The 26,351-nt window shown below is 45.4% G+C and overlaps 1 protein-coding gene across 2 annotated transcripts in view; it reads left to right on the forward strand.

The window, feature by feature from the left end:
- The window catches only part of LOC144498984 (protein kinase C-binding protein NELL1-like), an 893,123-nt gene that overhangs the window by 218,419 nt on the left and 648,353 nt on the right, over positions 1-26,351 (forward strand). For both annotated transcript variants that reach the window (XM_078221009.1, XM_078221010.1), the window contains exon 10: positions 19,791-19,864. In XM_078221009.1, the coding sequence (XP_078077135.1) occupies positions 19,791-19,864 (74 nt within the window). The remainder of the gene's footprint in view (positions 1-19,790; positions 19,865-26,351) is intronic.

The raw sequence follows: 26,351 nt of genomic DNA on the forward strand, positions 1-26,351 counted from the left end.
GTTTTTTTCTGGACTCTTTGATCCGAAGAAAGTCTGAAGCTTGAAGGAAAAGGAAGTGAATCCCTTGTGGACTCGTTCTAGGTCTTTTATATACATTTATTGTACTTTGTGAGATTTTTGCTTCTGTAATTTGTTTGTGTGAATAAATTCAACAAGTAGTTTAGCCAGTACCAATTGGGTCCCGAGTGTAATATTTTCCATTTTTTTGAGAGGCCGCGAGATATAGACCGGAATTTTCCAATGCCGGACTCCTTGCCGACGCTGCCAGGAGAATTTGGCGCTCAGCCAAATCTCTATTCGCAGCAGCGGGACAGGAGAATCCCAGCCGTGGACGAGGTCAGAGAATCCCAGCCCATTGTGGGAAACCTGTTGTGTTTCTGTTCTCTTTTTCCCTATACTTCTCGATTATTTTGGCTCTTGTTTTGAGACCGCCTAAACAATGGTGGCAGTATGTTACAGTTCACGCAGGGAGTCCGGGTTGTTAAGCAACGTACACTTTTACATGCATGTTGGAGCCTGGAGCTATGGATAGTGGTGGTAAAGGCTGCAACGTTCTCTCCGTCAGATGGCTAACCAGGAATGTCTTCCTGTCTGACTGCCTGCCGTAGGCATGTGTTGGAAGGATTTGCTGATACTCAGAGCCTGTTTCAGCGCACCTTCCTTGGCCATCAAGTTCTGGTGTGGCATTCAAACCCAGAGCTTCTGGTTCAGAGGCTGGGAGGTGACCCACTGTGCCGCGAGACCATTTCTTACTCAATTGGAGGAGTCCCAATTTGTAACCCTTTGAAAATGTCGGTCAGAAAATTCTGACCATTCATGCCCGCCGCTGCTCCAAGCAAGGACAGAGAATTTGGCGCTCAACCAAATCTCCATTCACTGCAGCGGGACTGGAGAATCCCGCTGGTGTGAATGGCCGGAGAATTCCGACCATCCTGTGTTGAGATCCAGATATCTTTTGGGGAACATATGAACAAGAATGGTCCATTTTCCACCATTTAACAAGACCTATACCTTAACTCAAACCATCACCTCCGTTCCGTAAAAGCAAATTACTGCGGATACTGGAATCTGAAACCAAAAGAGAAAATGTTGGAAAATTTCAGCAGGTCTGGCAGCATCTGTAAGGAGAGAAAAGAGCTGGCGTGTCGAGTCCAGGTGACCCTTTGTCAAAGCTGGCATTGTCAAAGGTCCACCTGGACTTGAAACCTCAGCTCTTTTCTTTCCTTACAGATGCTGCCAGACCTGCTGAGATTTTCCGGCATTTTCTCTTTTGACCTCAGTTCCATATCCCGACTAACGAAAATGTGTCTAATCAGATTTACATGAAGAATTGTTTAGCATCTCCCCGCCCACCCCCCCTGCTTTGCATGAATAAGTATTTCCTGAGTCCCCATGAATGGCCCTGGGCGGAATTGTACGTAAAATGCGACAAGCCATCAAAAGTCCATTGACTTCGGCGGGAGTGGAAAATCCCAGCGGCTGGAGGGGCTGTAAAATTCCACCCAAAGAATATGTTCCCTTGTCCTGGGCACTTCACCAGCAAAAAAAATCATTCCTTTAGCTAATCAATTCCTTTCAAAATTAAAAAAAACCCTCAATCAAATCACCTCTGAACCTTTTCTATTCCAGATAATACATGGCTAGTTTATGTAATCTCTCCTCACAATCGGACCCTTGCAGCCCTGGTAACGTTCCAGCAAATCGAGATTGCTCTCCTTCCAAGGTCAAGAAATCCACTCTCTTGGTGAGATGCCTGGAAAAGGAAAACAAATCCTTAATGTTGATCCCTCTTATTATACTTGTGTTAAATTTCAACCCTGCGGCAGATCACGTCAGATTTCATTTCATTCTGATAGCTCTTGGTTGGGGGGTGCATGGGGGTCTTTCCGAATAGAGTGGGAGATGGTGGCATGGTGGCAATGCCAATGGACTACAGAAACAGAGGCCCATACTAATGCTCTGGTTTCAAATCCTACCAAGGCAGCTAGTGGAATTTAAATACCATTAATTAAAATCAACGAATCCCTATAGTGCAGAAGAAGGCCATTCGGCCCATTGAGTCTGCACCTAATCTTCAACAGAGCATTGTATCCAGGCCCACTCCACGCCCTACCCCTGTAACCCCTCGCATTCACCTCACTAATCCCCTTAACCTACACATTTGGGCGCACTAAGGAGTAATTTAGCATGGCCAACCTACCTAATCGGCACATTTTTGGATTGGAATTAGTCTGGAATATAAAGTTAGCCTCAATAATAATAATGACCATCAATTGTAAAAACTCAGCTGGTTCACAGGGGTTGAACAGTGCCACAGTGGTTAGCACTGCTGCCTCACAGCGATGGGGCCTGGGTTCGTTTCCGGCCTTGGGTCACTGTCTGTGCGGAGACAACCCATTCTCCCCGTGTCTGCGAGGGTTTCCTCCCACAGTCCGAAAGATGTGCTGGTTAGGTGCATTGGCCATGCTAAATTCTCCCTCAGTGTACCCGAACAGGCGCCGGAGTGTGGCGACTAGCGGATTTTCACAGTAACTTCATTGCAGTGTTAATGTAAGCCTACTTGTGGCACAAATAAATAAACTTAATGCCCTTTAGGGAAGAAAATCTGTTGTCCTTACCCAGCCTGGCCTACATTAGACTCCAGACCCGCAGCAATGGGGTTGACTCTTACCCTGACTCTGAAATGGCCGAGTAAGTCACTCAACTCAAGGGACAATTAGGGTTGGGCAACAAATGCCTTGCCTGAGATGGTCACATCCTATGAAAGAATAAATGTTGAAACGGATAGCAAAAACACTGAACTCTCGATCTCTTCCTCTCAGTGAAGCAGGGTCACCCCCTCCTAAACCGCCCCGCCCCCTGCCCCCCCCCCCCCCCCCCCCCCCCACACCCCTGTCCCAGCTTGCTTGTAGCTCCAGCAACGAGACATTTATCCCTCCAAATTCCAGCCAGTAACACAAATTTATTAATAAGCGTAAGTACTTAAGTAATGAATGTACTTCCACAGAATTCGGAATGGACTGAAAAGGTACGAAGAACTCTAACAGCTAAGCTAACTCAAACTTTGTAAAGAAGCTTTCAATGCTGGCACTATTCATTCTTCTATTTCCTACCACTGTAGCGGCCAAATTAATGTGCATTTGCTTTTGGAAATTGATTCCAATTCTCTCTTACATATTCTTGATTTGGTTCTTTGTAACTGAACTCTGATTTGGATGAGCTGGTTTCGTTTGTATTTCCTGGAATGGTCTTCACGAGGTTTCTTTTCCAAACCTGTTGGCCACAAGCGAGAGGAACTAGTCGCATTGCAACGTTTAAAATTAAAATAATCCTCACCACAAATCGAAAGCAAGAAAATCTGCAACAGACTTGAGGGGCTGAATGGCCTATTTGTATTCCCAGAATTTTAGCAAGATCACAAAGGGTCTTAAAGGGTGAGGACACCTGTGATGGCACTCATAATAGTCTGACATTGCAAGTTGGTTATGGGTTTCTTAATAGCTTTTTCCACTCTGTTGACTTCTCTGTTACAGTCGAGCTGAAGATTCTCATTGAAAGTATTGCTGGAGGTTTTGATCACTTGATTTCTCAATCCCAACTGCCCAATCAAACAGGCTTTCTCCCCCATTGCCAATATTTTAAAGAAATAATAAATAAAAAGTGCATAGAAAATTTATGAAGGCACTATTTTTTATTCATTCATGGGACATGGGCGTCGCTGGCTGGCCAGCATTTATTACTCATCTCTAGTTGTCCTTGTTCAAAGGGCAGTTGAGAATCAACCATATTGCTGTAGCTCCAGAATGACATGGAGGCCAGACCAGGTATGGACAGCAGATTTCCTTCCCTAAAGGACATAGTGAACCAGATTGGTTTTTCTGACAATTGACAATGGTTTCATGATCGTCAGTAGATTGTTAATTCCAAGTCATTCTTCTCAATGTTCCCTTGCATCTCCCGTCCCAGCCACCTGCGCATTAGATTTTTATTTTTAAAAATTCGTTCGTGGGACATGGGCATCACTGGCTGGCCAGCATTTATTACCCATTCCGAGTTGCCCTAGGAGGGCTGTTGAGAGCCAACCATGTTGCCGTGGCTCTGGAGTCACATTTTTAAAATATTGTTTTGTGGGACATGGGTGTCGCTGGCTGGCCAACATTTATTGCCCACCCCTAGTTGCCCTTGGAGGGCAATTGAGAGTCAACCACATTGCTGTGGCTCTGGAGTCACATGTAGGCCAGACCGGGCAAGGACGGTCGATTTCCTTCCCTAAAGGACATTTGTGAACCTGATGTTTTTTTCCGACAATCGACAATGGATTCATGATTATCAGTAGATTCTTAATTTCAGATATTTTTATTGAATTCAAATTTCACCATCTGCCGTGGCAGGATTTGAACCCAGAACATCAGGTGAGTTTCTAAATTAATCATCTAGCGATAATGCCACCAGGCCATTGTCTCTCCTTAATTTCTTGCAATAGCAGCCAGGAGATAAGTCCTGGGGAAAGCAGGACAATTCAGGAGGGTTGGCAGCTGATGGCACAATGGGGTTTTTCTTTACTTCGCATGGCACAGCGGGCGTAGCCCCGTGGGCATTCCCGATCTTTGATAACATTTAAAGGAACAGGCACTAACCAGAAGCAAACAGCAATCTGAGATTCCGACATGAAATGAAATATTAATGTTGAGAAGGTGGGGAATATCAGATTTTGAAGAGTATTGTTTTTCGTTGAAATAGAAATATTGGAGATGGGGTCTAAGCCAATCCATGAGGTGGGAACAAGACAGTAACCCAAGTCGAAACCACCTTTGATAACTCACCACCTCCGTTTCCCGCCACCCCCCCCCCCCCCCCCCCACCCCCCCCCCCCCCACCCACCCCCAGTTCTTGCCTGTTGCCATTTCATAGAATCATATCGAATCTATGGTACGGAGACAGGCCCTTCGGCCCTTCGGCCCAAACTGGTCCATGCCGACCAAAATGCCCCTCTAAGGTAACCCCATTTGCCTGCATTTGGCCCGTATCCCTCAATACCCTTCCTATCCCAGTATCTGTCCAGATGCCTTTTAAATGTCGTCAGTGTCCCTGCCTCATTTCAACTGAGCACTTTTTCTTTTCAGTGGCTGAAGCATCACCTGGAGCAGGTGTTTAATACATGGAGTCCTATGATGTTATCAGGACCCCAATGGTATTTTAACTGCCAACTTGAGGTGGGGACACAACAGTGCTGCCCATCTGGCCTGTTGGCACTCAGCTAAGCATCTCTTGCCAGTGCCCATTTCGCACTGGCAGCTGGCGGATGACGTGGAAGTGAAGCCTGGCAGTTAAAGTAGCTCAGAATTCAAACAGATGAATGGGCTGGCGCTTGATCTATGCCCACCGCCCCTCCTCCCAATGTCTGTCTGAAACCCGCTCCTGGGTGAAATTTCTCTTGTTCTCAAAACGACAGGGACTCAAAACAAGCCAGGGTGGAAAGTCCCACAGTCCCAGCCTATCCCTCAGCAGAGATTTGACATGGTGGCACAGCGGTTAGCACTGCCGCCTCACAGTGCCAGGGACTCGGGTTCAATTCCTGCCTCAGGTGACTTTCTGTCTGTGTGGAGTTTGCCCGTTTCTCCCCATGTCTGCGTGTATTTCCTCCGGGTGCTCCTCTCACACTCCAAAGATGTGCAGGTTGGGTGGATTGGCCATGCTAAATTGTTCCTTAGTGTCCCAAGATGTGTCGGTTCGGGGGATTAGCGGGGCAAGTACATTGGGGTTACCGGGATAGGTTCTGAGTGGAGTGATCTGTTGGAGAGTTGGTGCAGACTAGACAGGCCAAATGGCCTCCTTCTGCACTGTAGGGATTTTATGATTTGATTTTTCAAAGAACAGTGCAGCACAGGAAACAGGCCCTTTGGCCCTCCAAACCTGTGCCACTCATTGGTCCAACTAGACCATTCGTTTGTATCCCTTCATTCCCAGGCTGCTCATGTGACTATCCAGGTAAGTCTTAAACGATGCCAGCATGTCTGCCTCCACCACCCTACTTGGCAGCGCATTCCAGGCCCCCACCACTCTCTGTGTAAAAAACGTCCCTCTGATATCTGAGTTATACCTCGCCCCTCTCACCTTGAGCCCGTGACCCCTCGTGATCATCACCTCCGACTTGGGAAAAAGCTTCTCACTGTTCACCCTATCTATACCCTTCATAATTTTGTACACCTCTATTAGGCCTCCCCTCATTCTCCATCTTTCCAGGGAGAACAAGCCCAGTTTACCCAATCTCTCCTCATAGCTAAGACCCTCCATACCAGGCAACATCCTGGTAAACCTTCTCTGCACTCTCTCTAAAGCCTCCACGTCCTTCTGGTAGTGCGGTGACCAGAACTGGACAGTACTCCAAATGTGGCCTAATCAGCGTTCTATACAGCTGCAACATCTGACTCCAGCTTTTATACTCTATACCCTGTCCTATAAAGGCAAGCATACCATACGCCTTCTTCACCACCTTCTCCACCTGTGCTGCCATCTTCAAGGATTTGTGGACTTGCACACCGAGGTCCCTCTGAGTTTCTATACTCTTGATGGCTTTGCCATTTATTGTATAACTCCCCACTACATTAGTTCTTCCAAAATGCATCACTTCGCATTTATCTGGATTAAATTCCATCTGCCATTTTTCCGCCCAATTTTCCAGCCTATCTATATCCTGCTGTATTGCCCGACAATGTTCATTGCTATCCGCAAGTCCAGTGGATTTCGTGAATTTAGATTCACTTGGCAGATCACTCTTGTCTCATCATGACAGGACCTGTTGCCAGCGAGAATGGGGAAAATTTGGCGTTCAAGCCAAAACTCCAATCACTTTCAGCGGCACCGGACAGTCTCAGCCCCGAAGAAGGACAGATAAATCGGCCACCGTTTGCTACTGCCAAATATGACTTCAGTCCAACCACCCTGTCATTAATTCTTGATCTCCAAATTGTAGGCATAAAGCACTTCAATAGGCAGGTTTTTTTCTAGCTGTCAGATTTCACCCACTAGCCTGCATTCCTCTTCAGTAATTTCCATCAAACCTCTCGACATGTTGGGGCAATAAACTGAAACGCTTTCATATTGCGGACAGCCCTGATATTCAGCTTTCGTAAAGCAGGTTGTATATTCAAGATGGCGGAACTTCTACTTGTCACAGAGATGGGAGTAGGCAGGTGGCACTGAACAGTGGGGCGCCTGACACACTGTAAAATTGATGACAAACCACTGCTACCAGTACTGCAAGCGGCACGGTAGCACAGTGGCTAGCACTGCTGCCTCACAGCACCAGGGACCTGGGTTCGATTCCTGGTTTGGGTCACTGTCTGTGTGGAGTCTGCGCATTCTCTATGTGTCTGTGTGGGTTTCCTTCGGGTGCTTCGGTTTCCTCCCTCAGACTGAAAGGTGTGCCGGTTAGGTGCATTGGCCGTGCTAAATTCTCCCTCAGTGTACCCAAACAGGCGCCGGAGTGTGGCGACTGGGGGATTTTCACAGTAACTTCATTGCAGTGTTAATGTAAGCCTACTTGTGACACTAATAAATAAATGTCAAAACTTTAAACAAGTTCAAAAATATATTTGTATTTTGAGTTTGGTACTCAAGCCTAGAATTGCTAAATCACAGGATGGTGGTCACTCAGCCTGCAATGCTGATGCTAGCTCTCTCAAAGAGTAACTCAGCTAATTCCACTTTCTCAGTCATGTCAGAGATATTTTAGGTCCACCTGTTAGGGCAGACGGGACCTCGTTTTAAAGTCTCGAAAGCATCTTCAACACTGTGGCACTCCTTCCGCGCTGAAGTGGAATTATTTTGTGCTCGAGGCCTGACTTGGTCTTGAGGCTGGAACCTGGAGGTTCAGTGAAGCTTATGCTACCCGACCAAGCCATGGCTGATTGACATAGCTGAACAATTGCTGCTGTACATGCTTTCCGATTAGCTTCAAATTGAATGGCCTCTGTACTGTTCACATTAAAGTGGGCTGCCAAGGGGGACCGGCTGGATCCTGGTGTTTAGTTTTGCTGTGGATTTACTTGCTGGCGTATGTGCCTTTTGGCTAAGATCAAGCATCAGATCAAGCCCAAGGTGGGATGCAATTCCTCATCTTGTCGCATTGAATCTCGTTTGTCTCCCTTGTGGGGAACGTGAATTGGATTCAATTTGACTTTGGTTTTTGGTGCAAGCAAGGAATGGATTTGGGTTTGCCCGATCCATTCTGAGCATTGGCTTTGTAACTTTAAGGATGGAGTAAGAAACTAGAAAGGGTTGTGAACGTAGCCCAGTCCATCATGCAAACCAGCCTCCCATCCATTGATTCCGTCTATGCGACCTGCTGCCTCGGGAAAGCAGCCAGAATAATCAAGGACCCCACACACTCGGACATTCTCTCTTCCACTTTCTTCCATCAGGAAAAAGATGAGTCTGAAAACATGACCAACAGACTCAAGAACAACTTCTTCCGACTTGCCATCAGACTTCTGAATGGTCAGATCATATATTAAGCTGATCTTTCTCTCCACTCTTTCTGTAACTGCAACATGATATCCTGCACCCTCTCCTTCCCTTCTCCTCTATGACTTTATGAATGGTATATTTTGACTGTATTTGATTTGATTTATTATTGTCACATGTATGAACATACAGTGAAAAGTATTGTTTCTTTATACAGACAAAACATTCCATTCATAGAGAAGGAAATGAGAGAGTGCAGAATGTAGTGTTACAATCATAGCTAGGGTATAGAGAAAGATCAACTCAATGCAAGATAAGTCCATTCAAAAGTCTGATAGCAGCAGGGAAGAAACTGTTCTTGAGACGGTTGATACATGACCTCAGACTTTTGTATCTTTTTCCCGACGGAAGAAGGTGGAAGAGAGAATGTCTGGGGTGCGTGGGGCCCTTAATTATGCTGGCTGCCCTGCTGAGGCAGCGGGAATTGTAGACAGAGTCAATGGATGGGAGGCTGGTTTGCGTGATGGATTGGGCTACATTCACAACCTTTTGTAGTTCCTTGCGGTCTTGGGCAGAGCAGGAGCCATACCAACCTGTGATACAACCAGAAAGAATGATTACTATGTTGCATCTGTAAAGGTTCGTGGGAGAATAGCTTGCAAGACTATTCACTGAATCCCATATATGTGTCAATAATAAATCAAATCAAAGAATTTTTTTAACAAGTGCATCAGTCACGTGTTGTCAAAGTATACTCTATAGTGCAACCTCATCAATTCCTGCAGGGAATCCTGGAATTGGTGAGGAATTATTGGGAATTTGTCAGATTGGCTCCTGTTGCATTCCTCCTCTTCCCTGCCCCCTACCCCAACAAACCCCAACACCACCCCAAGTACTCTTGTGTTACACCAAGGAGCCGGTGTAACTTGAGTTGCAAATCATATCACCCTTTGATGAGTATAGCTCACAGCAGGACAGAGCAATACGTCTTGATAATGACTTCTGAAGAACATTTCCTATTGCTTCAATGTGCATTTTTAGTTTTTGCTTATCAGCTGTCTGTTCCTGAGTGAGATTGTCATTTAGCGCTCAATTAGCACGATAAAGTATATATATACTGACAAAACTCATTTTACCCAGGACACTTATGAGACAGGGAGAGAGATACGCACACATTATTGTTGGCTGACATTAATTGTATTTCAGGAAAATCAAGCTTATTACCAGATCTGACCCAGATATAGGTTTAAATGAATATTGCTTCCATACATGATTATATGGTAATTCTCAATTTTGCCTTTCTGAATAAACCTTGTATTTGGATGGGTATTCAATGAAGAGCAAACAGATCATAGAATGCCTACAGTGCAGAAGGAGGCCATTCAGCCCATCGAGTCCGCACTGACCACAATCCCACCCAGGCCCTATCCCCATAAACCCATGCATCTACCATAGCTCGTCCCGCTGACACTAAGGGGCAATTTAGCGTGGCCAATCAACCGAACCCGCACATCTTTGGATGAAACAGTTCCAAATCAAGATGTACTTGAAAAACAACACTTGAAAAAAATACTCGCTCAAATGCTGCAGAAATTATTGCTACCTTGACAATCGACAACATTAAGCTGTTATCATAGAGATGTTTGCTTCGCACTGTCCAAGGTGGTGCGAGAATGTGAGCTGCCAGAATGTGTACAACAGTGTGATTTTGGAAGAGTTGCAGAGATGATGTGTGACAATCTGGGAGATAGAAATAATGGGGTTAGAAATTCCTCTCAGGCTAAACTGGTAAGATCAGATTGTTCATCCCCTGATGCACAGCGCCTGGTATTTGGTTCCATTGCAGTCAGTACAATGAAATACCAACTACTGCATGTTCTTTCAGTGCCTGAGTCAAATTTGTACCCCAGAATGTTTGAAATGAGGCTTCCTGGCTCACAAGCCTGAGATATCAATAACAATATGGTTTCAAAAAGTGAGCAAATTTGCTGTTACACTTCGCATGCCTCTGAATATATTAGCATATATTTTCTGTCTATACAGTCAAGCCCAAAATGAAAGCTTAAAAAACTTACTGCAGCCTGATAATCTACCGCCATGAATAAAATCTCATATTTCAGTGGGCATACGATGAAGAGCAAACAGATCATAGAATCCATACAGTGCAGAAGGAGGCCATTCGGCCCATCGAGTCTGCACCGATCACAATCCCACCCAGCCCCTATTCCCATAACCCCCCATATTCACCCTGCTAATCCCCCTGACACTAAGGGACAATTCAGCATGGCCAATCAACCTAACCCACTCATCTTTGGAGTGTGGGAGGAAACCGGAGCACCCGGAGGAAACCCACGCAGTCACGGGGAGAAAGTGCAAACTCCACACAGACGGTCACCCGAGGCCAGAATCGAACCCGGGTCCCTGGCACTGTGAGGCAGCAGTGCTAACCACTGTTCCACCTCAGATGAAACAGTTCTAATCCAATGAGTACTTGAAACTAAATAAAATATAAAGTTTATTTATTAGTCACAAGTAGGCTTACATTAACACTGTAATGAAATTACTGTGAAAATCGCCTCGTCACCACATTCCGGTGCCTGTTCGGGTACACTGAAGGAGAATTTAGCCAGGCCAATGCACCTAACCTGCGCATCTTTGGACTGTGGGAGGAAACTGGAGCACCCGGAGGAAACCCATGCAGATACGGAGAGAATGTGCAAACCCCACACAGACAGTAACCCAAGCCAGGAATTGAACCTGGGTCCCTGGCGCTGTGAAGCAACAGTGCTAACCACTGTGCCACCGTGTACCCCAGTCAACAGTTCTTTGAATCATAGAATCATAGAATCCCTACAGTTGAGAAAAAACTATATCTAATTTCTTCTGTCACACTTCAATGATCCTTACAGTCAAGTGGTGGTCAAAGAGCACTGTGGATCCACCCCTACACATAATAGGTTACCACAGAGCTACATTGGATGCAATGCTAGTCAGAACCTTATTAGGGAAGGGATCTGGAACAAAGATTGATCAATATTTCTGGTCTAATTGGATCATGGATGGCCTACTCCTGTTTCTAGCGTTTCCACGTTCATCCACTTTACCCCAAGGAGCCACAAGCTAACTGAATCATGGCGATTCTTCAGCTATTAAGCTTCTCGTGGATCCCTGTGATCAGAATAAAAACTAGGAACTAGGAGCAGGAGTAGGCCATCTGGGCCCTTGAGCCTGCTCCGCCATTCAATTAGATCATTGCTGATCTTTTCATGGACTCAGTGGTGATGATTAGAGCTAGGGTAGAGGAAAGGTATACAACTGCCCCAAACTATTTTCAATTTCTGGCACGGTGGCACAATAGTTAGCTGCCTCACAGCTCCTGGGTTCAATTCTGGCCTTGGGTGACTGTCTGTGCGGAGTTTTCACATTCTCCTCGTGTCTGCATGGGTTTCCTCCGGGTGCTCCGGTTTCCTCCCACAGTCCAAAGATGTGCAGGTTAGGTGGATTGGCCATGATAAATTGACCCTTAGTGTCCCAAGATTAGATGGATTAGCCATGGTAAATGTTTGGGGTTAGGATATGGGGTGGGGGAGAGGACCTGGGTAAGATATTCTCTCAGAGAGTCGGTGCAGAGTTGATGGGCCGTATGGCCTCTTTTGCACTATAGGGATTCTATGATTCTATGATTTCCATGTCTTAGATGTGTGTGCAGCAAACTCTGTATTAAGTAATATTAAGTAAGTCATGTTTCTGAATGATTATTGAACTACCTTGTGCTTGTTCGTGGTGTGAACAAAGGAGCTATGTGAAATAGCTTTCTAAGTTCAGTGCTTAGCGTTGAAATCTTATATTTTTTCTGTCCAAGCTCATTAGCTTGAAGACCACTTGTGGTGCCCCTATTTCTGCTTCCACGACAATGTCATCAAACTCATTATTGATTCATAGCAAATCTGGGACTGTTCTCATCTGAATGACAATGCTACTCTTGACCAACCCTTTGAGCTGTTGAAGGAGCCTCTCATCTAACTCTTGGCTAATGAATGTGCAGTGATACTCTGCAATAGCGGCAGGGGGCTGCATGATGAGAACTCTTACTTAATAAGGTCCTGGCAACCTTCAAGAAAGCTCATCGAGGAAATAGATCATTTGCTTCATAGGCCTTGTCCTATTTGCTTCCTTCCCACAGAGACTAATGGTTCCTTTGAACATTAAAGTTTGGTGTTTCAGTGTGCAATAGTTTGATTAATTTTGCTAGCACTCAGAAGTGCCACTCAGTAGTTTGTTAAGCCATGGACATCAACGACCTGATCAAATGGCAATCATACACAGAACATATTCCACATCACAGGTCAACTTGCAGGCACGGACGGCACAGTGGCACAGTGGTTAACACTGCTGCCTCACAGCACCAGGGACACCAGTTCGATTCCTGGCTTGGGTCACTATCTGTGCGGCATCTGCACGTTCTCCCTGTGTCTGCGTGGGTTTCCTCTGGGTGCTCTGGTTTCCTCCCACAATCCGAAAGACGTGCTGATTAGTTGCATTGGTCATGCTAGATGCTGCCTGGTGTAGGTTAGGGTGTTTGATGGGGTAAATACTTGGGGTTATGGGGAACAGTTCTGGGTGGGATTGCCCCTTAGTGTCAATGGGATTATGTGGTGTTGCGGGGATAGTGCCTGAGTGGGATGGTTGTTGGTGCTGACTTAATGGGCTGAATTGCCTCCTTCTGCACTGTAGGGATTCTATGATTCTATTACAGATATAAAAAGATTTGGTAAAGGAAATGATTGAAATATTTTGAACATTGGAGTACAAAACCACATTGGTCTTTCAAATAGTTTTACAGGTTCCAGTAAATTTAAACATGCCTCACTTGAGGTGTCTGAGACTAAAGCTTCTGATAATTGGGTCTGATCGCAGCTATGGCTTTGGCCTGACCGCTAAACCAGTCACATTGTAATGGCCACGACATCTGTACTTTGATAATGCAAAGCAACCTTTGTATGAACACTGCCAATCTCAAACCTGGGTGAATCTTTTAACGATCTGCCTCTACACCAGATTTAATCCAAATGGATGAATTATTATGACACTAATACCATTCTCAGGGCATCAGTGTTCTGTATCTCTGCAGTCCTCATTTAAAAGAAAGCACTCCATTTATCAGTTCTCCATTCAGTCTTCATTGCTTGGTGTGATTCATCATAAAATGATTAAGATATTCCCTGATGCAGGCGTGGAAAGTATTGCACCCATTGTTATCAATAGGCTCATTCTTGTGTCACATTTTTCTTTTTTCCCTGCACTCTGCTCTTCTTTCATTCTGTTTTGTTGGGTGACCTTTGTACCATGGAGATTTATTGATTATTTTATTTAATACAATTCTTCCTTGTCCATAATACTTGGATCTACATCTGACATTGAGGTAATGACCGAGTGTTCTTGAGAGGCGAAGGTCATGGGTGACCATACAACTTCATTCCAGAAGACAATATTGATTCGTACGGCAGTGCACAGTCGGTCATTTTAGTTGTGCCATCAATTTTTTTCCAGTCACTCCTTCTGAGTGAGGTAGAACATGCTATTGTCTATTTCCACTGGGCTTTTACTGAGAAGGCATATTTTTACTTCTCCCTACAGTGGTTAGCACTACTGCCTCAGAGCGCCAGGGATGCGGGTTCGATTCCTGGCTTGGGTCACTCACTGTCTGTGTGGAGTCTCCGTGTCTGCGTGGGTTTCCTTCGGGTGCTCCAGTTTCCTCCCACAGTCCAAAGGACGTGTTGGTTAGATGCGTTGGCCATGCTAAATTCTCCCTCAGTGTACCCAAACAGGCATCAGAGTGTGGCGACAAGGGGATTTCCACAGTAACTTCATTGCAGTGTTAATGTGAGCCTACTTGCACCACTAATAAATAAAACTATATCATGGATTGCTAGAAATATGGGACGGAATTCTCTGATCTGGTTCGCCCACCCCCACTGCCAGCAAAAATGGAGAATTTGGTGCTCCATTCACTGCAGCGCGACTGGAGAATCCCAGCTGCGGGCGAGGCTGGAGATTTTTGGCGCTGGTCTTAACAACAGCTGCGTTTTATTAGCAACTGTTAAACCATGCTGTGACTGTCATACCACTGACAACAGCTGCACACATAGTTCACATCATGGTCAGTATTCTCTGCTCCCCACCACGGCATGTTTTCCAGTGCCAGAGGTGGCCCCTCCATTGGCTGCTGCATGGGATCTTCAGTCCTGCTAATGTCCAGGGGGTTTTGTCCTTCAACTCCCCAGGGCAACTGGTTCTTACTTTTGAAAACCAGTCACGATTCGGGCTGGCATGAAGTCACGCTGCCAGAGTGGGTGGGTGGGGTGGGTGGTGGGGCGGGGTTAGGAGGTTGGGAGGGAGGGTACGCTGTGGGAGCAAGCTACGATGTAAAGCTCTTTACTTATATTAAAATGTTTGAATACTCACTGAAATCAGGTTCATGCCATGTCTGGACGTGAACCTGGTCACATCACTGATGGAGGGAGGATCTCAATCCGAGATCTTATTGGCACAAATCCTGTTTTGGCTCTCTCATGAGATTTGGCAGCCATGATGAGTTTTTGACTTGACTGCCAGATCGCTCCCTTTGTGTGTGTGCTGCATTTTTGACAGCTTTTGTTAGGAAGCTTCACACAGAATGAAAGTAGCACAGATCACTATCCTAAGGGGGTGGTGATCTTACCAAAAAAAAATGAAGTGCCGAACGAGCGTGAAAATGGTGAGAATCGCGCCCATTTTCTGGGCAAGTTTCCAGAGGCAATCGTATGGCGGTTGGAAAAAAAAAAGCTCAAATGTGATTCTTGCCAGCAGGCAGAGTGCGCAGAGGATATTCTTGCCCGGAGGCCGACTGCTGAGCTCTAGGGGTGCCATTGCGTGGGTGCCCTGATGTCCCAGTGCATTGCATACAGTGTGTACACAATGCACTGGGAGATCCATCATTCTACCCACCCCGCTGGACATTAACTCTCCACCCCAATCACATCCCCCGGATAGCCCCCCCCCCCCCAAGACATCACCCTACCCCTCCCTGATTGCCGCTCCGGTGAATCGCCGGCTTTGCCGATTGTCGCACCACCTCTCCGATCACATCCCTACCCCGGATGCAGAATACCCACTTTCTCTACCCTCCGACGGAGCTCCCCCCATCTCCCCATCATGGCCCCGCGCCCCGTCATGGGGCCCACCCCCTTCAGGCCTAGCCCCTTTCAGGGCACACCTCTCCCCTCAGGCACCGCTCCCTTGGCTCCACTGGGTGCCCAGTGGGCAATTCCATGGTCCCGAGAGGGCAGTGCCAGGGTGTCAGACTGGCAATGTCTAAGAGGCACTGCCCGGTCCTGCCCCCAGCCACTTGGAGGGCTTCAATTGTCTCCAGTCGCACTGGCGAGGCCATCATTCAGGTTCCCATTGGTAGAACCAAATGTGATCCTTGCCGGTGAGGACCGTGATGAGCGAGCAGGTAAGGACAAGTGAGCCTGGACCATAGCATCCAGGATTCGCTAATGATATTTAAATTACCTACTGAATATTGAAATAGGCTTTGCCCCCTTTGTGGCAAAACAAGGCCGGTAACATCGCGAGAGGTGAAAAACCGGGCGCGAACCTAAGTTTTTGCCTCTTGTCTGATCTTACCGGCTCACCACACCGATCACGAGCCAGTAAGATCACCTGCTAAGAGATAAAGCAGTAATCCATGCCCATATGGTTAGGTGGATTGGCCATGCTAAATTGCTCCTTAGTTTCAGGGGGATTAGCAGAGTAAATACATGGGGTTACGGGGATAGGGCCTGGGTGGGATTGTTGTTGGTGCAAGTTTGATGGGCTGAATGGCCTCGTTCTGCATTGTCAGGATTCTATATCTGTACCTTTAGTTCCTACCATTAACGATTATCCTTCCCATTTCTGTCGAACCCGTGATTGATTAGACTTATTGATTAATCTGAAAGATTGATTGAGTGTATGTTTTTAATATCAATGGTGCTACGTGTCTCCAGGGTGGTGATTTTCCACAGTGTGTTGTTTGAAATGAGGAAATGTGCTGGTTTTCCAGTGTGCCTGTCCATGATTCAAAGTTTTAAATTGGAATTCAGACCTTGCATCAAAAAGTGACGGGCTGTTCCAGCTCCCTTTCCCAGAGTCAAACTGATCCAGAAAGTGAACCAATTAAATTTTATTCACCCTGCTCTGAAGGCAGATATTGGACCTTCTCTCTGGCTCCAAGTTGATTTTTTTCCTCATGTTGCAATTTGACTTGTGATTTACTGCTTTAATCCTTTTGACCTCAATGAGTTTGTCATTTGCGAGTATTTGGCCAGTCTCTTATCCTTGACTTTTACTTATTTATGTGTGGGTTATAGAATCTCGTGGAATTGTGCCACTATTGCAAATGTGAAACTTGCATCAATGTTTGTCTGTGTGTGGGAATGTGACTGTGACATTTCTTGCAAGGTTTACTGATATTCTTCAAATGTTCCAGTGACTGATGTGCCAAAAATGTTGCTAGTTTAAAAAAATAAATTACATTATTTTATCTAATTTACTTTCTGCAGAATGTCCCAAAGTGTTTCACAATCGACGAGTTACTGTCAAAGTGTAGTTCGCAATGTCCACAAATTCAGCAGCCCATTAACACATTAAATCCCACAAATGGTTATTGGCTATTTGGTCAGTTATCGGTTGAAGGATGTGTTGTGTGGAGTTTGCACATTCTCCCCGTGTCTGCGTGGGTTTCCTCCGGGCGCTCCGGCTTCCTCCCACAGTCCAAAGATGTGCGGGTTAGGTTAACTGGCCATGCTAGATTGCCCCTTAGTGTCAGAGGGATTAGCAGGGCGTATACGTGGATTTATGGGGATAGGACCTGGGTGGGATTGTTGTCGGTGCAGGCTCAATGGTTCGAATGGCCTCCTTCTGTACAGTAGGGATTCTATGATTCTATTTTTATTCCAGGACCTCTGGAGAACTCTTTTGACTTTGTATGGTATCTTCTACATCACTTGAACTGGCTGACAGATGGAATAGTGATTTATTGTTGCACCTTAAAGGTGGTACCTCTGATAATGCAGCATTCCTTCAGTACCGCAGTGTCAATGCCAAATCTGTCAAGTCTTGCTGATGCCTTTAGCAGCCAGCACCATTCCCAGCAGCAATGTAAACTGCGTCAGTGAAGGTGGTGGTTGCAGCTTCTTCGGAAGGTCACAAGATTAGTTTGAATGAAGAAAGTTCTTTGGCACATTTAATCCTTCTGGAGTACCTGCGCTGTCATTTTCGCAACACAGATTCTGGCTTTCACTGAAAGGAGTTTACCTGTATCTCAGCCCAATTTCCTTACAAACGGGTCCAAGCTATTTAACTGCTTCTGTGTAAAGACTAGTGTCTAATGCTGTCCTTACTTTGTCATTCACAGCCTTGAAGCTGTGATCAATTATCCTGGCCCAGGTACAATTTTAGGTTTAAGTTCTGGAATTACCCTTCTCTCTCTTTTTCTCTTCCTTTAGGATCTCCTTAAAACCAATGGCAGAGTAATTGGTTCATGGTTATGTTTGTGGGAGTATGATGATATTGTGGTTAGGACTGCTGCCTCACAGCGCCAGGGACCCGGGTTCGATTCCAGCCTTGGGTCACTGTCTGTGTGGAGCTTGCACATTCTCCCCGTGTCTGCGTGGCTTTCCTCCGGATGTTCCAGCTTCCTCCCACAGTCCGAAAGATGTGCGGGTTAGGTGGATTGGCCATGCTAAATTGCCCCTTAGTGAATTGGGGATTAGCAGGGTAAATACGTGGGGTTACGGGGACAGGGCGTGGGTTGAATTGTGGCCGGTGCAGACCCGATGGGCCGGATGGCTTCCTTCTGCACTGTGGGAGATGAGGAGACATTTCTTCACCCAAAGAGTGGTGAGCCTGTGGAATTCATTACCACAGGAAGTAGTTGATGCCAAAACATTGAATGTATTCAAGTGGCGGCTGGGGCGAACAGGATCAAAGGTTATGGGGAGAAAGCAGGATTAGGCTATTGAGTTGGACGATCGGCCATGATCATGATGAATGGCGGAGCAGGCTCGAAGGGCCGAATGGCCTCCTCCTGCTCCTATCTTCTAGGTTTCCATGTTTCTATGTCTATGTACTCAAGATAAAATCTCACCGAAACATCTACCAGCTGGCACATGGTCACAGTTTTTTCAGAAGGATTAGATGGAAAGTTTTACGACATTAAAGGTGCTATATAAATGCAAGTTTTTGTTGCTTACTTTATTACATTAATAGCTTGTGACCATCTATAGGTCTCCAGGAAGATGCTCTTTGAGGAACTGTGGCCCGCGAAATGACTCCCCATATCTGTTTTCTCTGACTTCCACCCCCCTCCCTCTGTCCTGATCTCCTTGGCTGAAGTGGCCCCTTTTTGTCTCAGCGAGCAGGGTTATCTGAGTGCTCTTGACACTAACCTTGAGAGAGATCATCCAGCAAAGAGAGCAGCAAAGCGATTTGATTTTCACTGACTGGCTGTTTTGGACTTTGCCAGGTCGCTGAGGCTGGTAGGGCAGCCAGAAAATTAAATCGTAAGCAGAGCTTGTTTTTTTGTGTGTGTGTGTTTTGTTCCGGCGCTTTGGAATTGCTCTGAAATCTGACCCAAAGCAGGTCCCAGAATCCCTGGTCGGAATTGGCCATATTTCAGAACTGCTTGAGAGACAAGTGATGTCAAATCACGTTTCTATTATTTCTTGCCCGTTGTTCTGGATTCTGGTTTGGCAGAGGGGTTAATTGTCGACAGACCTGACTGTGGTCTCCTGTCAAAGATGCTCCTCAGGTAATCACTGGGCTGGGAGTGCTGAAACGTGGCCTTACTTAACAACTTATCCTGTTTTGCAATTACATTTTCCTCCTTTCTGCGAGATGGAAACTTCTCCTTTATTCACCAGCAGGGTGGATCTCTGGAAGATGCTGTCAGAGGAAGCCTGGTGTGCAAGTCCAATAAGACTGGGATTTGAACCCAGGTCACTTTGTCATGGCACAGTTGAACAGTTTGACCTCTGTTCACACACAGCACAGACAATCTGATGGGCTGTGTCGAAACAGTGTCGGACTGTCCCTTTCATAAATTATTTCCCGTGGGGTCTATACTCTTATAATCATTGTTCATGCTATTCAATTATTGGCTAATATATTGTCGTAGTTTAGTGCTTATTCAGTAATTGTAACAACCATTTCTGACAGTAAACCGGAGTGATTATATACTGCTCTTTGTTCCAAGCTGACAGATTATATATAATAGCAATCTGTTCTATTTGATTCTGCAGCTATCTGTCTCTATGGGGGTCAGAAACTTGCCGAAGGACAGCGAGCATTGAAAACCAACTGCCGGGAGTGCAGAGTAAGTACGAGCTTGTTATTATTTTCTCGTAACCAGGTCCTGCACTACACCATCATCCGATTATCTCAAATTAAATCAGACTGGGGAGAGTGGTATTGTCGCTGGACTCGTAGTCCAGAGATCCAGGGTAATGTTTTGGAGACCCCAGGTTTGAATCCCACCGCGGCAGATGGTGAAATTTGAATTCAATAAAAATCTGGAATTAGAAGTCTAATGGTGACCATGAAACCATTGTCGATTGTGGTAAACTTAACTATTGAATTGTGATATGGTTTGATATGCTGGATGCCTTGCTTTCGAGGTTCTGGTTTTGTTTAGTTTGATTTGCCCTCCTGGTCAGCGATGACTTCTTGATTGACAATTTGTGTTGAATGTCTTGGATCTGGCACCAGCACCAGTTTGCCTGGTCCTGTCCATCCTACAAGTGGAAAGCTTGTCCAAAGAATAGCAAGTGGGTACAGTGTGACAGCATCGTTTGCTGGATGTATGAGCTAATGAGCACATGTACAAAGGAGCATTAGGAACTGCAACAAAGAAATGTAACCTCTCCATTGAAAGTCCAGTGGAGAAGTGACTGGAGGCAGGAATTATTCTCCTATCATCTCACTGAGTAATACACCTTGATGACGTTCTCATAGAATCCCTACAGTGCAGAAGGAGGCCATTCATCCCCTTGGGTCTGCACCTACTCCCTGACTGACATTTTACCCCATCGCCATAACCCCACATATTTACCCCATTAATTCCCCCCAATCTACACATCTTGGGACATTAAGTGACAATTTAGCATGGCCAATCCACCTAACCTGCACATCTTTGGAGTGTGGGAAGAAACCAGAGCACCTGGAGTAAACCCAAGCAGATATCGGGAGAACATGCAAACTCCACACAGACATTCACCCAAGACTGGAATCGAACCCAGGTCCCTGGTGCTGTGGGGTAGCAATGCTAACCAACGTGCCACCATGCCGCCCACATGTGCTTATGAACGTATATCCATATGAATTAGGAGCAGCAGTAGACCGTTCAACCCTCTCAAGCTTGCTCTGCTATCTGATAAGGTGGCCGATCTGATGGTGGCCTCAACTCTACCTTCCTGTCTACCTGCCCTTGACTCCCTTGATCATCAAGTATCTACTTAACTCAGTCTTAAAAAATATTCCACGACCCTGCCTCCACTGCACTCTGGGGAAGAGAATTCCACAGAATATGAATTCAATAAAAAATATCTGGAATTAAGAATCTACTGATGACCACGAAACCATTGTCAATTGTTGGAAAAATCCATCTGGTTCACTAATGTCCTTTAGGGAAGGAAATCTGCCGTCCTTACCCAGTCTGGCCTACATGTGACTCCAGAGCCACAGCAATGTAGTTGACTCTCGGCCAATTTGGGATGGACAATAAATGCTGGACAGCCAGCGACATCTATGTCCCACAAACAAATAAAAAAAGAGATTAACAGTCCTCTCAGAGAAAAAGCTTCACCTCATCTCCACCTTAAATGTGAGACACCTTTTTAATCTGTGTCTCCCTCATTCTCGTCTCTCCCACAAGGGAAATGTTCTTTTCACATCCACCCTCTCAACTCCTGTTAGGATTTATATTCTTCTAAACACCAATGGTTAAGTTATGGAGGCACGGTGGTTAGCATTGCTGTCTCACAGCGCCAGGGACCCAGGTTCAATTCCCGCCTCAGGTCACTGTCTGCGTGGAGTTTGCACATTCTCTCCATGTCTTTGTGGGTTTTCTCCGGGTGCTCCGGTTTCCTCCCACAGTCCAAAGATGTGCGGGTTAGGTTGATTGGCCATGCTAAATTGACCCTAGTGTCAGGGGGATTAGCAGGGTAAATATGTGGGGTTACGGGAATAGGGTCTGGGTGGGACTGTGGTCGGTGCAGACTCAATGGGCTGAATGGCCTCCCTCTGCACTGTAGGGATTCTATGAAATCCCAATCTATCCAACTGTTCCTCATAAGAAAATCCCTCCATCGCAGGAATTAGAAGCTTTTCTGAATTGCTTCTAATGCAATTATATACTGTTTTTTTAAAAATAAGGAAATGAAAACTATATACAGTACTCTCGATGTGATCTCAGCAATGCCCTGCACAATGATAGCAAAATCTCCCAACTTTTAGCTTCCATTCCTCTTGCAATAAATGACAAAATTCCTTTTGCTTGTCAATCACTTGCTGCATCTGCATACTGATTTTTCATCAACCGGGATACCCAGACGGCACGGTAGCACAGTGGTTAGCACTGCTGCTTCACAGCTCCAGGGACCTGGGTTCGATTCCCGGCTTGGGTCACTGTCTGTGTGGAGTTTGCACATTCTCCTCGTGTCTGCGTGGGTTTCCCCCGGGTGCTCCGGTTTCCTCCCACAGTCCAAAGATGTGCAGGTTAGGTTGATTGGCCATGCTAAAAATTGCCCTTAAAAATTGCCCTGAGATGCGTAGGTTAGAGGGATTAGTGGGTAAATCTGTAGGGATATGGGGGTAGGGCCTGGGTGGGATTGTGGTCGGTGCAGACTCGATAGGCTGAATGGCCTCTTTCTGTACTGTAGGGTTTCTATGATTCTATGATATGACCTCTCTGCATCTAAAAGTTCTGCAACCTCGAAAATAAAAGTAAAATCCTGCAGATGCTGAAAATCTGAAATAAAAACACAAAATGCTGGATGAACTATGAATCAGACCTGCTGAGTTTATGCAGCATTTTTTGTTTGTATTTCTGCAATTTCTCAACGTCTAAGTCATAAATAATACATTGCAGACGACACAAAGCTGGGTGGGAGGGTAAGCTTTGAGGATTTTGATTTGATTTGATTTATTATTGTCACATGTATTAGCATACAGTGAAAAGTATTGTTTCTTGCGTGCTATGCAGACAAACCGTTCATACCGTTCATAGAGAAGGAAACAAGAGAGTGCAGAATGTAGTGTTACAGTCATAGCTAGGGTGTAGAGAAAGAGCAATTTAATGCAAGTTAAGTCCATTCAAAAGTCTGATAGCATCAGGGAAGAAACTGTTCTTGAGTCGGTTGGTATGTGACTTCAGGCTTCTGTATTTTTTTCCCGACGGAAGAAGGTGGAAGAGAGAATGTCCGGGGTGTGTGGGGCCCTTAATTATGCTGGTTGCTTTGCCGAGGCAGCGGGAAGTGTAGACAGAGTCAATGGATGGGAGGCTGATTTACGTGATGGACTGGGCTACATTCACGACCTTTTGTAGTTCCTTGTGGTCTTGGGCAGAGCAGGAGCCATACCAAGCTGTGATACAACCAGATAGAATGATTTCTATGGTGCATCTGTAAAAGTTGGTGAGTCATAGCTGACATGCCAAATTTCCTTAGTCTTCTGAGAAAGTAGAGGCGTTGGTGGGCTTTCTTAACTATAGTGTCGGCATGGGGGGACGAGGACAGGTTGTTGGTGATCTGGACACCTAAAAATCTGAAGCTCTCGATCCTTTCTACTTTGTGCCCATTAATGTAGACAGGGGCATGTTCTCCTTTACGCTTCCTGAAGTCGATGACAATCTCTTTCGTTTTGTTGAAATTGAGGGAGAGATTATTGTCATCGCACCAGTTCACCAGATTCAGAGGAGGATGCAGAGATGCTTCAGTGTGATTTGGACAAGCTGAGTGAGTGGTTAAATGCGTGGCACGTACAGTATAATGTGGATAAATCTGAGGTTATCCACTTTGGTAGCAAAAACAGGAAGGCAGATTATTATCTGAATGGCTATAAATGAAGAGAAGGTAATGTGCAATGAGACCTAGGTGTCGTACACCAGTCGCTGAACGTAAGCATGTAGGTGCAGCAGGTGACAAAGAAGCCAAATGGTATGTTGTCCTTCATAGCGAGAGGATTCGAGTACAGGGATCTCTTGCTGCAATTATACAGGGCTTTGGTGAGGCCATACTTGGAATATTGTGTTCAGTTTTGATCTCAATTTCTGAGGAAGGATGTTCTTGCTATAGAAGGAGTGCAATGAAGATTTACCAGACTGAATCCTGGGACAGGGGCACTGACATATGAGGAGAGATTGAATCGGTTCGGATTATATTCGCTGGAATCCAGATGAACGTGGGGAGATCTCATAGAAAGCTAAAACGTTTTGGCAGGGTAGGTGCAGGATGGTGGGGTATCCAGAATCAATCATAGTTTAAGGATATAAAGTAAAACTTTTACGACTGAGATGAGGAGAAATTTCTTTGCCCAGAGAGTGGTCAGTCTGTGGAATTCTTTACCGCAGGAAGCAGTTGAGGCCAAAACATTATATGTTTTCATGAAGGAGTTAGATAATGCCCTTGGAAAAAAAGGGATCAAAGGATATGGGAGGACGGCAGGATCAGGCTATTGGGTTAATTATCAGCCAAGATCAGGCTTAAAGGGCTGAATGACCTACTCCTGCTCCTATTTTTTATGTTTCTACAGATTTGATCTTCTGTTTTTCCTGCCAAAGTGGACATATTCACATTTTCCCGCATTATGTTCCATCTGCCATTTTTTGCCACACAATTAACCTCTCTGTACACCTTTGCAGACTCCTTATATCCTCTTCACAACTTACTCTCCTACCTATCTTTGTGTCACCAGTGAATTGAGCAGCCATGCATTCTGCCCCTTCCCCCAAGTCATTGATATAGATCGTAAATAGTTGAGTCCCCAGCACTGATCCCTATGGCACTCCACTCGTTACATCTTGCCAACCTGAAAATGGCCCATTTATGCCTACTGTTTGTTTTCTGATAACTATGATAATAAGTTTCCCCTATGGAATAGGTTCCATGCTAATAGGTTACCCCTTATACCAGGAGCTCTTATTTGTGTAGTAACCTTTGATGTAGTACCTTGTCAAATGCCTTTTGGAAATCCAAGTACAACACATCTATAAATTCCCCTTTATCCACATTGCTTGGTACTTCCTCAAACAACTCCAATCACTTACTCAAATATGATTTCTCTTTCACAAAACCATGTTGACTCTCGTTGCATTAAGATTTTGAAGTGCCCTGCTATAATCTCTTTAATAATAGATTCCAGCATTTTCCCTGTGACACGTCTTCGGCTCACTAACCTGTGGTTTCCTGCTTCTTGTCTCCCTCCTTGCTTGAAAAGTGGAGTTACAGTCGCTATTTGCCAATCTGATGGGACCTTTCCAGAACCTATAGAATTTTGGAAAATTAAAACCACTGTATCTACTATCTCAGCAGTTACCTTTAAGACCCTAAGATGAAGTGCATCAGGAGTAGCATTAATCGTACACAAAGGGAACATAGGAAAAAAAAGGGTATACCAACTCCCACACCTGTTTAGATCATGACTGATCCTTATATTTATCCAAGTTATCTGTCCATGGTTCTGAACTCCGTAATATGTGTGCAGCACGGTGGCACAGTGGTTAGCACTGTTGCCTCACAGCGCCAGAGACCTGGGTTTGATTCCTGGCTTGGGTGACTGTCTGTGTGGAGTTTACATGTTCTCCCCGTGGATTTCCTTCGGATGCTGCGGTTTCCTCCCATAGTCTAAAGATGTGTGGGTTAGGTGGATTGGCCATGCTAAATTGTCCCCTAGTGTCCTGGGATGCGCAGGTTGGAGGGATTCGTGGGGTAAATGTGTGGGGATGCAAGAATAGGGCCTGGGTGGGACTATTGCAGGCGCAGATTTGATGGGCTGAATGGCCGTTTTTCTGCGCTGTTGGGATTCTATGAATATCATTGACTAAAAAAAAAGCAACCTTAGTTTTGAAATGTTCAAATTTCTCAAGAGCTGTTTGGCGAGCCTAGTTCTAGATTTCCACCCAACCTTGTGTGAAGATGTGTTTTCTGGTCCTGCCACTGAGTTCTAATATAATTGGCTCTCATTCTGGACTTGGCTTCCAAAGAAACATTCCTCTCTATATGTCCTAATAAGTCCTTTAATCATCTTAAGTGCCTTGATTAGATCCCCCTTTCGTCTTCTATATTAAAGGGAATACATGCCTGTCTATGGAACCTGTTCTCATATTTTAATCCTTTTAACCCGCAATCATTCTGGTAAGCCTGCACAGCACTTGCTCCAAGGCCAGCATATCTACTCTGAAATTAGTCTCTGAGAACTGAGTACATTATTCTTAATGGGATCTAATGGAACTATATATAATCTTAACAACTTTCACCCATTTGTATTCCACAGATAAAGGTCCATATTCCATGAACCTTTTCAATTACTTTTTGCACCAGCCCGCTAGCTTTCAGTAATTTCTCTACTTAGGTCTTTAAGTCTCTCTTCTCCGCTACAATTCTTAGCTTCTCACCAATCAGAAAATCCCTTTGACTTATTGTTCTTGGGTTCAAAATGGTTGATGTGGCAACACGGTGGCACAGTGGTTAGCACTGCTGCCTCTCAGCGCCAGAGACCCAGGTTCGATTCCAGCCTTGGGTGACTGTATGTGCGGAGTTCGCATGGGTCTCTCCCTGTGTCTGCGTGGGTTCTTTCTGGGTTCTTCA

The sequence above is a fragment of the Mustelus asterias genome, chromosome 9, assembly GCF_964213995.1.
Source record: "Mustelus asterias chromosome 9, sMusAst1.hap1.1, whole genome shotgun sequence".
Taxonomy (NCBI): domain Eukaryota; kingdom Metazoa; phylum Chordata; class Chondrichthyes; order Carcharhiniformes; family Triakidae; genus Mustelus; species Mustelus asterias.